General features: G+C 48.7%; 1 protein-coding gene across 1 annotated transcript in view; it reads left to right on the plus strand.

The window, feature by feature from the left end:
• Positions 1–6909: 6909 nt before the first annotated feature.
• The window catches only part of IL17RD (interleukin 17 receptor D), a 103296-nt gene continuing 98140 nt past the window's right edge, over positions 6910–12065 (plus strand). The window contains exon 1 of the mRNA XM_040359242.1: positions 6910–7136. Coding sequence (XP_040215176.1) covers positions 7014–7136 — 123 coding nt within the window. The 5' untranslated portion in view covers positions 6910–7013. The remainder of the gene's footprint in view (positions 7137–12065) is intronic.

The following is a 12065-nucleotide window of genomic DNA, read 5'->3' on the forward strand; positions in this document are numbered from 1 at the left end:
GAATCGAGGCTGAAGTTACTATAACTGCTAAAATGGCATGTGATTCTTTGCAGTGCGATTTGAGCCCATTCATTTGCACCACAAAGGTATTGGAGCATTTGTATGAGTACGAGAAGTCATGCAAATGCTCAGTATCGGCACTGATACACTACAGGTATCAGTACACTGATCAGGGTTACTGGCTATAGCTGGCAGCGCTGATCGAGCAGCATGTACAGAAGTCAATCGATAGATCGACTTCTATACAACTTCCCTGCTTATATACGGATTGAAGTTCAGCCGGGACCTGCTAAACCGTGGCCAGTTTAGAGATCCTTATGCCGCGTACACACGGTCGTTTTTTGTCTTGTAAAAAAACGTTGGCCCTGATTCAGGTAGGACTTGCGCATTATTTGCGGAGGCACAGGGCAACGATTTTGCCCTACGCCCCCGCAAATAATTTGCGCTGCCCTTGATTCACGGAGCAGTAGCTCCGTAAATTGCGATGGCGCGCCGGCAAAATTGCCCGGCGTAAGCGCGCGCAATGTAAATGATCCCGCCCGGGGCGGGAATCATTTAAATTAGGCGCGCTCCCGCGCCGAGCGTACAGCGCATGCTCCGTCGGGAAACTTTCCCGACGTGCATTGCGGCAAATGACGTCGCAAGGACGTCATTTGCTTCAAAGTGAACGTGAATGGCGTCCAGCGCCATTCACGATTCACTTACGCAAACGACGTAAAATTCGAACGTCGCGATGCGGGAACGCCTGGTATCCTTTAGCATTGGCTGCCCCTGCTTTTAGCATGGGCAGCCTAACGCTAAAGACGCCGTACGCAACCGACGTAACTTGCGTACGCAGGGCCCGCGCAACATTGTGAATCGGCGTAAGTATGCAATTTGCATACTATACGCTGACCACAATGGGAGCGCCCCCTAGCAGTCAACGCAAGAATGCAGCCTAAAATCTGCGTGGCATAAGAGCCTTATGCCACGCAGATTTTAGGCTGCAGTCGGCGTAACGAGTTCTCTGAATCAGGAGAACTCGTTACACCGGCGCAAGTCAGCAATTGCGCTGCGTAACTATGGTTACGCAGGCGCAATTGCTACCTGAATCTGGGCCGTTGTTTTTTTCTCATGAAAAAAAATGACGTTTTTCAAACTTCATTTTAAAAAACGACGTTGCCTACACACCATCGTATTTTCAAAATGCTCTAGCAAAGCGCGGTTACGTTTAGCACGTACGGCGGCACTCTGTTCCATTCAAGCTCGCGTCATAACTTGCTTCTGAGCATGCGCGGGTTTAAAAACGTTGTTTTAAACATAATTTTAGCCTACACATGATCATTTTTTATGACACAAAAAACTACGTTTTGAAAAACGACATAAAAAATTGAAGCATGTTCGATTTTTTTTTTGTCGTTTTTCAGAAGACATAAAACAACGTTTTCCCCACACACGGTCATTTTAAATGACATTTTTAAAAATGACGTTTTTTTCATCACAAAAAACGACCGTGTGTACGCAGCATTAGAAGGTCTCACTCGTCCCCTGAATTTCTCTCATTTGTGTGACCTCCTCTGATGAATAAAAATGGTATTTTCTGAGGTAATGTGCGCTCTGGAAATGTAACACTTCCATTGTGACATTGCGGCCTGGGATGAATTGCTGAGAGATTGTGTGAATACTAAACACATCCATTATACTGAGAGGACCAGGAAGCAGAGTCTCTGACAAGTACTTGAGGCTGGGGAATCTATTGTCTTTCACAAACAAGGTGAGAATTCTCAGTCAAGACAGGAAGTGCCTCAGCAAACAGCTCAGCAGGGGACTTCTCCTGGATGGTTCCTCTCTGTGTTTTCCCCCAAACACACTTTATTTACATGCATGTGGATACACCGATTGAGAAAAAACAAAGCCCCAGCCACACAATGACAAGTGCAGCAACTACGAATGTGTTTAACATTTTGTCCTCTTATGATACATTGTATATCAGTGTAGTATAAGGTGACCAGATTTTTTAAATGAAATCCGGGGACATATTTTTTCTTTACTAGTAATCGCAACAATGGCAACGGACTCTCTGCCCGTCGCCGCCCGCCTCACAGCCTCTCAAGTCTCAGGCCCCGTACACACGACCGAGTTTCTCGGCAGAATTCAGCCAGAAACTCGGTCGGAGCTGGATTCTGCCGAGAAACTCGGTCGTGTGTACACTTTCCAGCAAGGAAGGCGACGAGGAACTCGTCGGGCCAAATAGAGAACATGTTCTCTATTTCCTCGTTGTTCAATGAGGGAAGTTGGCCCGCCGAGATCCTCTGCGGCTTCAACAGTGAACTCGACGAGGAACTCGATGTGTTTGGCACGTCGAGTTCCTCGGACGTGTGTACGGGGCCTCACTCTTCGGGCCCCGGCTACTACTGGATGGGGAGCGGAGGAAGATCACTCCGCCAGGAAAGGCAAGGAGATAGGCAGATGGCTGGCCAGGATTTGAGCCAAGGCAGAAGAACATGCGAGCGAAGCTGAATCGGCATGCGCCCGAAACTGAAGAAATATTCCCTCCGCTCCGACCAGCACATGATCATCAGAAAGGGGCACATATAATGGGAAAAATACAACCCCCCTATGCTAGTAGGCATGGCTGAGCGGGGGGGGGGGGGGGGTGTAAGTCTTTGAAATTGCCCCTTCCCCTTATTAAATCCAATCTTGGGACAAAACCAGGGACAGACTTGGTCCGGGGACAGTGTCCTCAATCCGGGGACTGTCCCCTGAAACTGGGGATGTCTGGTCACCCCAGTGTAGTAGTTTCATTCAGCCCTGGTCACAAGGCATAGGCCATTTCTTTGTATGAGGGTGAACTTTTGGCAAAAATCATGAGATTTCATTGAACTTTCACTAGTTTTGGTGAAACACATTGCACCCAAGTGAGAAAACAAAATTGGGGAGGTTTCTTGTGATGTTTAAAAGCTTATAAGGCCTCCTCCACACTGTGGGTTTAGCCCCAAGTCCAGTATATCGCTTCTGTTCTGGGTGTTCATCCCTGTGCACATACACCCCTAGTACAACTAGGGGTGTTGTACAGCCCTGTCCACCTACAGCAGCTGCCAGCCGCTCATGGAGTTTGACAGGCTGCCAATAAATCCAATTTTGTCACATCGGTAGTAAGATGGTAACAATTTTTTTATTTGGATCCTTGGATTTAAAAGCTTAAAGCGGGAGTTCACCCGAAAAAAATTTTTTAACAGTAGATTGGGCCTAATTACGCGAAGCAGAATCGGGTGTTTTGATTAAAATCAATGCAGTACTTACCTTTTTTGAGATAGATGTTCTCCCGCCGCTTCCGGGTATGGTCTACTCTTCGGGACTGGGCGTTCCTATTTGATCGACAGCCTTGGCGGGGTGGATTTGCACTCAGTACAGGTGGTACAGGAGGGTGGGGTTGCACCCAGTACAGGTGGCGGGTGGATTGCACCCAGTACAGGAGGGAGGTGGATTTGCACTCAGTACAGGTGGTACAGAAGGGGGGTTGCTCCCAGTACAAGTGGTACAGGAGGGTGGGGTCGCACCCAGTACAGGTGTTACAGGTGGTCGGGGTGGATTGCACCCAGTACAGGTGGTACCAGAGGGGGGTTGCTCCCAGTACAGGTGGTACAGGGGGGGTTGCACCCAGTACAGGTGTAACAGGAGAGGGGGGTTGCACCCAGTACAGGTGGTACAGGAGGGGGGGTTGCTTCCAGTACAAGTGGTACAGGAGGGGGGGGGGTTGCTCCCAGTACAGGTGGTACAGGAGAGGGGTTGCACCCAGTACAGGTGGTACAGAAGGGGGGTGGAGTTGCACCCAGTACTCACTGATAGGGGGGGGACCACCAGTCCTCCTGTAGGGGGCCCGGGCACACAGGGGGGCCCAAAGAGCAGGGGGAATTAGTGTGGTTTGGCAGAGGGGCAGTTACAGAAAGATGCCCTGTGCAGCTCTCTGCAGCTAGATATGAAAGATAATTAGGACATGCGCACTCCAATCCAGCGTAGCTTTATTGTAAAAAAAAAAAAATGGAAACAGGCACTACAAATCACAGCAATGGAACCTAGGACAGCTGACGCGTTTCACACTAACTTTAGTGTTTACTCATAGCTGATTTTCATAAAAAGAACCTCTAATACATACCGATCCTATCCAAACACATGATAAAAGGAATAGACTAAAAATTATAATGATGAAAACATAAGACAAATACATGTACTGATGTAGGTAACTGCCAAAAGATTAGATACGTACATAGAGTATATCTGAGAAAAGAATATAAGTGCAGATGGAGATTTCCCCACTACTCTGCAGCAGCTGAAAGCCAGTTTCTACCCCTCCTTCAGGCTTTCAGCTGCTGCAGGGAGAGACACAGACACAGGGCATCATTCCTGTAATTGCTTCCCAGACACCGATTCCCCTCCCTGTTCTGCCTGCTTCTGACCCCCCCCCCCCCCCCCCCCTGCCCCCTCGTCACTGTGAATATAATTTTTTTTATGTAAAAAACAGATAAAAAAGGGATAATTCACACAGCTTCTCTGTTATGTTTGTGTCCACTAATAATGATTTTAGTGCATTTTTTGTGAAAATATGGTGATATATTGGGGGGGGTCTTCCCAGGTAGGCTGTGATTTCTAACAGCAGTCCTGCTGGTGGTACAGGAGGGGCGGGGGTGGATTTGCACCCAGTACAGGTGGGGCGGATTTGCACCCAATACAGGTGGTACAGGGGGGGTTGCAAACAGTACAGGTGGTACAGGGGGGGGGGGGTGAAGTTGCACCCAGTACAGGTGGTACAGGGGGTGGGTGGAGTTGCACCCAGTACAGGTGGTACAGGGGGGGTTGCACCCAGTACAGGTGGTACAGGGGGGGGGGTTTCACCCAGTACAGGTGGTACAGGGGGAGGTGGGGTTGCACCCAGTACAGGTGGTACAGGGGGGGGGGGGTTGCACCCAGTGCAGGTGGTACAGGGGGGGTGGGGTTGCACCCAGTACAGGTGGTACAGGGGGGGGGGGGTTGCACCCAGTACAGGTGGTACAGGGGGAGGTGGGGTTGCACCCAGTACAGGTGGTACAGGGGGAGGTGGGGTTGCACCCAGTACAGGTGGTACAGGGGGAGGTGGGGTTGCACCCAGTACAGGTGGTACAGGGGGGGTGGGTTTGCACCCAGTACAGGTGGTACAGGGGGAGGTGGGGTTGCACCCAGTACAGGTGGTACAGGGCGGGGGGTGGGGTTGCACCCAGTACAGGTGGTACAGGGTGGGGTTGCGGCTGCACCCAGTACAGGTGGTACAGGGGGAGGTGGGGTTGCACCCAGTACAGGTGGTACAGGGGGGAGGTGGGGTTGCACCCAGTACAGGAGGGGGGGGGGTAAAGTTGCACCCAGTACAGGTGGCACGGGGGGGGGGGGGGGGGGGTTGCACCCAGTACAGTAGGGGGGAGTAAAGTTGCACCCAGTACAGGTGGTACGGGGGTGGGTGGGGTTGCACCCAGTACAGGTGGTACAGGGGTGGGGGTGGGGTTGCACCCAGTACAGGTGGTACAGGGGTGGGGTTGCACCCAGTACAGGTGGTACGGGGTGGGGTTGCACCCAGTACAGGTGGTACAGTAGGAGGGGGAGGGATTTCTCTCAGTCCTGGGCTCCCTGTCTCTCTCTATCTCTCTAAATTTTTTTTATGTAAAAAACAGATAAAAAAGGGATAATTCACACAGCTTCTCTGTTATGTTTGTGTCCACTAATAATGATTTTAGTGCATTTTTTGTGAAAATATGGTCTTGATATATTGGGGGGGGGGTCTTCCCAGGTAGGCTGTGATTTCTAACAGCAGTCCTGCTGGTGGTACAGGAGGGGCGGGGGTGGATTTGCACCCAGTACAGGTGGGGCGGATTTGCACCCAATACAGGTGGTACAGGGGGGGGGGGGGGAAGTTGCACCCAGTACAGGTGGTACAGGGGGTGGGTGGAGTTGCACCCAGTACAGGTGGTACAGGGGGGGTTGCACCCAGTACAGGTGGTACAGGGGGGGGGGTTGCACCCAGTACAGGTGGTACACGGGGGGAGGTGGGGTTGCACCCAGTACAGGTGGTATAGGGGGGGGGGTTGCACCCAGTACAGGTGGTACAGGGGGGGTGGGGTTTCACCCAGTACAGGTGGTACAGGGGGAGGTGGGGTTGCACCCAGTACAGGTGGTACAGGGGGGGTGGGGTTGCACCCAGTGCAGGTGGTACAGGGGGGGGGGGGTTGCACCCAGTACAGGTGGTACAGGGGGGGGGGGGTTGCACCCAGTACAGGTGGTACAGGGGGAGGTGGGGTTGCACCCAGTACAGGTGGTACAGGGGGAGGTGGGGTTGCACCCAGTACAGGTGGTACAGGGGGAGGTGGGGTTGCACCCAGTACAGGTGGTACAGGGGGGGTGGGTTTGCACCCAGTACAGGTGGTACAGGGGGAGGTGGGGTTGCACCCAGTACAGGTGGTACAGGGCGGGGGGTGGGGTTGCACCCAGTACAGGTGGTACAGGGTGGGGTTGCGGCTGCACCCAGTACAGGTGGTACAGGGGGAGGTGGGGTTGCACCCAGTACAGGTGGTACAGGGGGGAGGTGGGGTTGCACCCAGTACAGGAGGGGGGGGGGGGGTAAAGTTGCACCCAGTACAGGTGGCACGGGGGGGGGGGGGGTGGGGTTGCACCCAGTACAGTAGGGGGGAGTAAAGTTGCACCCAGTACAGGTGGTACGGGGGTGGGTGGGGTTGCACCCAGTACAGGTGGTACAGGGGTGGGGGTGGGGTTGCACCCAGTACAGGTGGTACGGGGTGGGGTTGCACCCAGTACAGGTGGTACAGTAGGAGGGGGAGGGATTTCTCTCAGTCCTGGGCTCCCTGTCTCTCTCTATCTCTCTGCAGTTGTCAGTGGATCTCTCCGCTCTGCACACTGATCTCCCGGTCTGGTCCAGCAGGGGGCGGAGCTCGGCGCTAGTTAGTACAGTACATGCGCAGTGGACGGACAGGAGAGACCGTGGGTTGCGGACCATGGCACCGAGTGTGCGATCCCTCATCCGTCTCCTGGCCCTAAATCTCTTCCTATTACCCGGCCCGGGATGTGGAGCTACCGGCGGGGCCCGGAGAGGAGCCACCGATCCATGTACACCCAAGGTGAGTGTTCTCCCCGCCGCCACAAACTCTATGGACTTGTGTGCGAAGTTTGCAGAAAGTTGTGTCCGGAGTGTCCCCGGTGCTGCGTGCGATCCCCGGGAGTGTCATTGTATAGTGTGTGTTCGGTATGGCCCGATGTGTGATCGGTGATATGTCTGTACATGTACTCTACATGATCTGTCTGTACTCTGTGTGATCTGCACTCCTCTCATCTCCCAGATCTATATAGTGTACAACAAGTGTACATACATCTACCTACTGTATACATAGACATATATAGTGTACATCACATGCATCTATCTACTGTATACATAGACATATATAGTATACATCACATACACCAACTGTATGCATAAACATATAGTGTACATCACACACATCTATCTACTGTATACATAAACATATAGTGTACAGCAAGTGTACATCACATATGCCTACTGTATACATAGACATATATAGTATGCTATCATATAGAATAGTAGAGTATTATATAGTATAGTAGAAGACGTATAGTATCATATAGTGTAGTATAACATATGATCATGTAGTATATAGTACAGTATAGTATTGTAAATAACATAACATTATAGTATAACATAACAGTATTGCATAGTATGGTGTATATATAATAGTATAGTAGAAGTATAACATATGATTATGTACAATATTATTATATAGTATACTGTAGGTATAGTATTTATATAGTATAACAAAGTATCATATAGAATAGTATTGTATAACATCACATCATATAGTATGGTGTCATTTAGAACAGTAAAGTGTATTATAGTAAAAAAAAAAAGTGTCATCTAGTATAGTATTATTTAGTATACCATAGTTTTATATAGAATAGGTATAATATTATATAGTATAACATAGTATCATATAGAACAGTGAAGTATAGTATTGTAAAGGTATAGTATAAAATAGTATAGTGTGATACAGTATAGTATTATATAGAATAGTATAACATAGTATCATATAGAGTAGGTATAATATTGTATAGTATACCATAGTATCATTTAGAATAATTATAGTATAATATAGCATAGTGTCATATAGTATGGTATCATATAGAACAGTAGTATAGTATTGTAAAGGTATAGTGTCATCTAGTATAGTATTGCATAGAACAGTTCTGTATAGTATAACATAGTATCATATCGAATTATATATATATATGTGTGTGTGTGTGTGTGTGTGTGTGTGTGTGTGTATAGTATCATATGTATAGTGTCATCTAGTAAAGTATAATGTAGAATAGTATAGTATAACATTAGTACTGTATACAATATAATATGGTGTCCAATAGTAAGTCTAGGATCTCCTAGCAATTCAGATGACTTTGGTTAGATTAGTTCCCAGGATGCGTTCACACCTAATCCCAAACAAGTCAGCGCACTGCGAAATGATGGCGATGCTTTTATAACATGTTTTTCTTTACTTGCACTGCATTTCTAATAGAAATGACATTCCTATTTGTTGAATGTCTTGCTATCATTTTTTACACCTGTATGGTACGTCTTACATGAGCTTTACACGGGTTACCATTGAATGCCATATAACGTGCCTTTTGAGGTGTGAACCTCAATGTTTCCTCAGTGTTTGCGTTAAATGCTTTTTGACATCTTTTGCATCATGAGCTTTAAAGCAAGATGCACTTCAAGCGCTGTTAATACCATTTTTTCCAAACCACATTGGACCGTGAAGATAAGAATGTTCATCATTGGGGACACGTATGTTATCGTGTGTGTAGCGTGCATTTTACATGTAAGACAAAGAGCACAGGTGTGACTGTACAGTGCTTTGTATATCATCATTGTTCTCTGGGCCTTGGGCTATAAGTCTACAGATGATGGATGGATGGATGTGTACGGTATCATCTCTAGTCTCTTATATGTTTTGAAGTAGCCATATCACTTGTGATGGTTGTAGCTGTGTTTATATCCTTCCAGCTATTCTTCATTTGTATATATACAGATTTCAGCTTCGTTCACACAGGCGTAAAGAACAGACTCTTGCTTTGCAATCAGGAAGCTTTCTAAACTTTGCAGAGCAAATGCTGTTCTTTACATGACTACCAGGGGGTCTAGTACAACCGTACCTCCCAGTGACTACCAATGTAAGGAGCATTCGTCCAACTGACCAACAAAATTAGAGGGCATTCCTCCCACTGGCGACTAATGTAAGGGTGGCATTTCCTCCACTGGTCACTGATGTAAGGAGCCATTCCTTCCACTGACCACCAATGTAAGGGGGCCATTCCTTCCACTGGCCACTGATGTAAGGGTGGCATTCCCTCCCCTGGCCACTGATGTAAGGGTGGCATTCCCTCCCCTGGCCACTGATGTAAGGGTGGCATTCCCTCCCCTGGCCACTGATGTAAGGGTGGCATTCCCTCCCCTGGCCACTGATGTAAGGGTGGCATTCCCTCCCCTGGCCACTGATGTAAGGGTGGCATTCCCTCCCCTGGCCACTGATGTAAGGGTGGCATTCCCTCCCCTGGCCACTGATGTAAGGGTGGCATTCCCTCCCCTGGCCACTGATGTAAGGGTGGCATTCCCTCCCCTGGCCACTGATGTAAGGGTGGCATTCCCTCCCCTGGCCACTGATGTAAGGGTTGCATTCCTCCCCTGGCCACTGATGTAAGGGTGGCATTCCTTCCACCCGCCACCAATGTAAGGGGGGCATTCCTTCCACTGGCCACCAATGTAAGGGGGCATCCCTTCCACTGTCCACCCTCTACCTCATGCCAAGAAAGCGTAATTCTATTTTATCCTGCTGGTTTGGTGCACTTTCAGAAAGTACACCACACCCGCAATATATAATAGAGGTCTGTGGCAAAGTGCAGTTAACTAACAGGAAGGCCGCAGGTACACTGCGCTGCACCCACGGTCAGGTAAACTGCAGCACATCAGTGTGAAAGCAGCCTTATAGAGGGTTTAAGACAGTAAGAGCTTGTTTACATTCACGGTTTGGGGGGCGGTTAAACCCCATAGTTGAGATGTGTTTTTACCTCACCCTCTCAACCACTGGTGTAGTGTCAGGGGTCACAATGGTGACACCACATTATGCTCCAGGGGGCCAGTGCGGCCTCCTTGTCACATTCTGTTTTACACTTGGACAGGAGAGGCTATGGGGGCAGCATATACAGGAACCGATGCTCTCCATTTTTCTCCTGCAACCGCTGAAGGCCAGCTTGTTCCCCTCTCCCTCCTTCGGGCATTCAGCGGTTGCAGGAGAAAAATGGAGAGCATTGGTTCCTGTATATGCTGCCCCCATAGCCTCTCCTGTCCAAGTGTAAAACAGAATGCATTATGCTTATAAAATAAAAAATAAAAAATTCTGAACCATTTTATTTAATTGGGACCAGTTACCAAGGGTGGCCCTTGCTTATCAAAAGGTTAAGTACCCCTGATATATACCGTGACCTGGAGAATGAGAACCTCCCTAGATGTGAAGCCTCGTTGTTTGGCATACCAACTTTAGTTACATTTACTCTAATTTCTATAATTTAGGCCCATACATGTATATTTGGACTATATTTCGTATTGGAAAATGTGCTAGTGGTTTCTGTCACGGGGCTGTTGGAAAGATCAAACACTGGCGTCTCCAGCTCCTGCTAGCCATGTGGGTGTCGGTGTCATATACTTGTTGCAGGAAGTTCCACTGTATATATGGCTGAGATGCAAAGCGTTGATGTGTCCATTCATCTCTCCTCACCTTACACCTGAGGAGATGGGGGGGGGGGGTCTTAAAAGGCCTTTTCCCAGGATGTTTCCTGTATGCATTCATTGTGCCCTGAGGCGTCAGGAGGAGGAGGGACACATATCTTGTAGCCGAAGAGTGTGAAGAAGTCATTTGAAAAGGCTTTTCATTACACTGAACCAGTGCTTTATTAGTAGATTCCTGACAGGGAAATAATAGGGTCACCTCATTGTGCTCGGGATGAATGGAAGGGGCAGATCACTCGTGTGTAGAGGATTCTGCATTGGACAAGCAGAAGTGGATTGTCTCACGTGTATGTTCTATTAGATCAAATACTTCCTAGGTGACCTGTACGGTGTCATGCCTGCCCTTTTGCTAATTTGTGGAGAATGATATGAGTTTAGGGCATCAAACGGCACAATATTCAAGGGTCAATCCACCCAAAGACCTACCCTAGTATGAGATCTCACTGTAGTAATCCCTCACTATGTTACTGTTCACTTGGGAGTTTGGGTTGTTCTAACTCACCACTGTGTGTTCCTCCTGTTTTTTTTTTAACATTAGTTTGAGGCTAATTATGTGAAGCAGAATCGGGTGTTTTTTTTTAAAATCAATGCAGTACTTACCGTTTTAGAGATAGATGTTCTCCGCCGCTTCCGGGTATGATCTTCGGGACTGGGCGTTCCTATTTGATTGACAGCCTTCCGACGGTCGCATACAGCGCGTCACGAGTTGCCGAACGTCGGTGCGGCTCTATACGGCGCCTGCGCACCCCGACGTTCGGCTACTTTTGGGAACTTGTGACGCGCTGTATGCGACCGTCGGAAGGCTGTCAATCAAATAGGAACACCCAGTCCCGCAGCCCATACCCGGAAGCGGCGGAGAACATCTATCTCTAAAACGGTAAGTACTGCATTGATTTAAAAAAAAACACCAGATTCTGCTTCACATAATTAGCCTCAAACTAATGTTAAAAATAGATTTTTTGGGTGAACCTCCACTTTAATGCATCCTATGTGTGTTAACCGCTCCTTCCCATTAAAAGAAATGGGCACCGCAGTAATACCGCCGGCAATGCTCCTCTGCAGAGGCGCATTGCCGGCGGTATTAACCCTTTTCAGCCGCTAGTGGCCGAATACCACCGCAATTCCACAGCAATTCAGACGGTATAGCAGCGCTATACCGCCACCGCACATCCCGCCCCAGTGTGAAAGGGGCCTA

This window comes from Rana temporaria, chromosome 7 (assembly GCF_905171775.1).
Source record: "Rana temporaria chromosome 7, aRanTem1.1, whole genome shotgun sequence".
In the NCBI taxonomy this organism is placed as follows: Eukaryota; Metazoa; Chordata; class Amphibia; order Anura; family Ranidae; genus Rana; species Rana temporaria.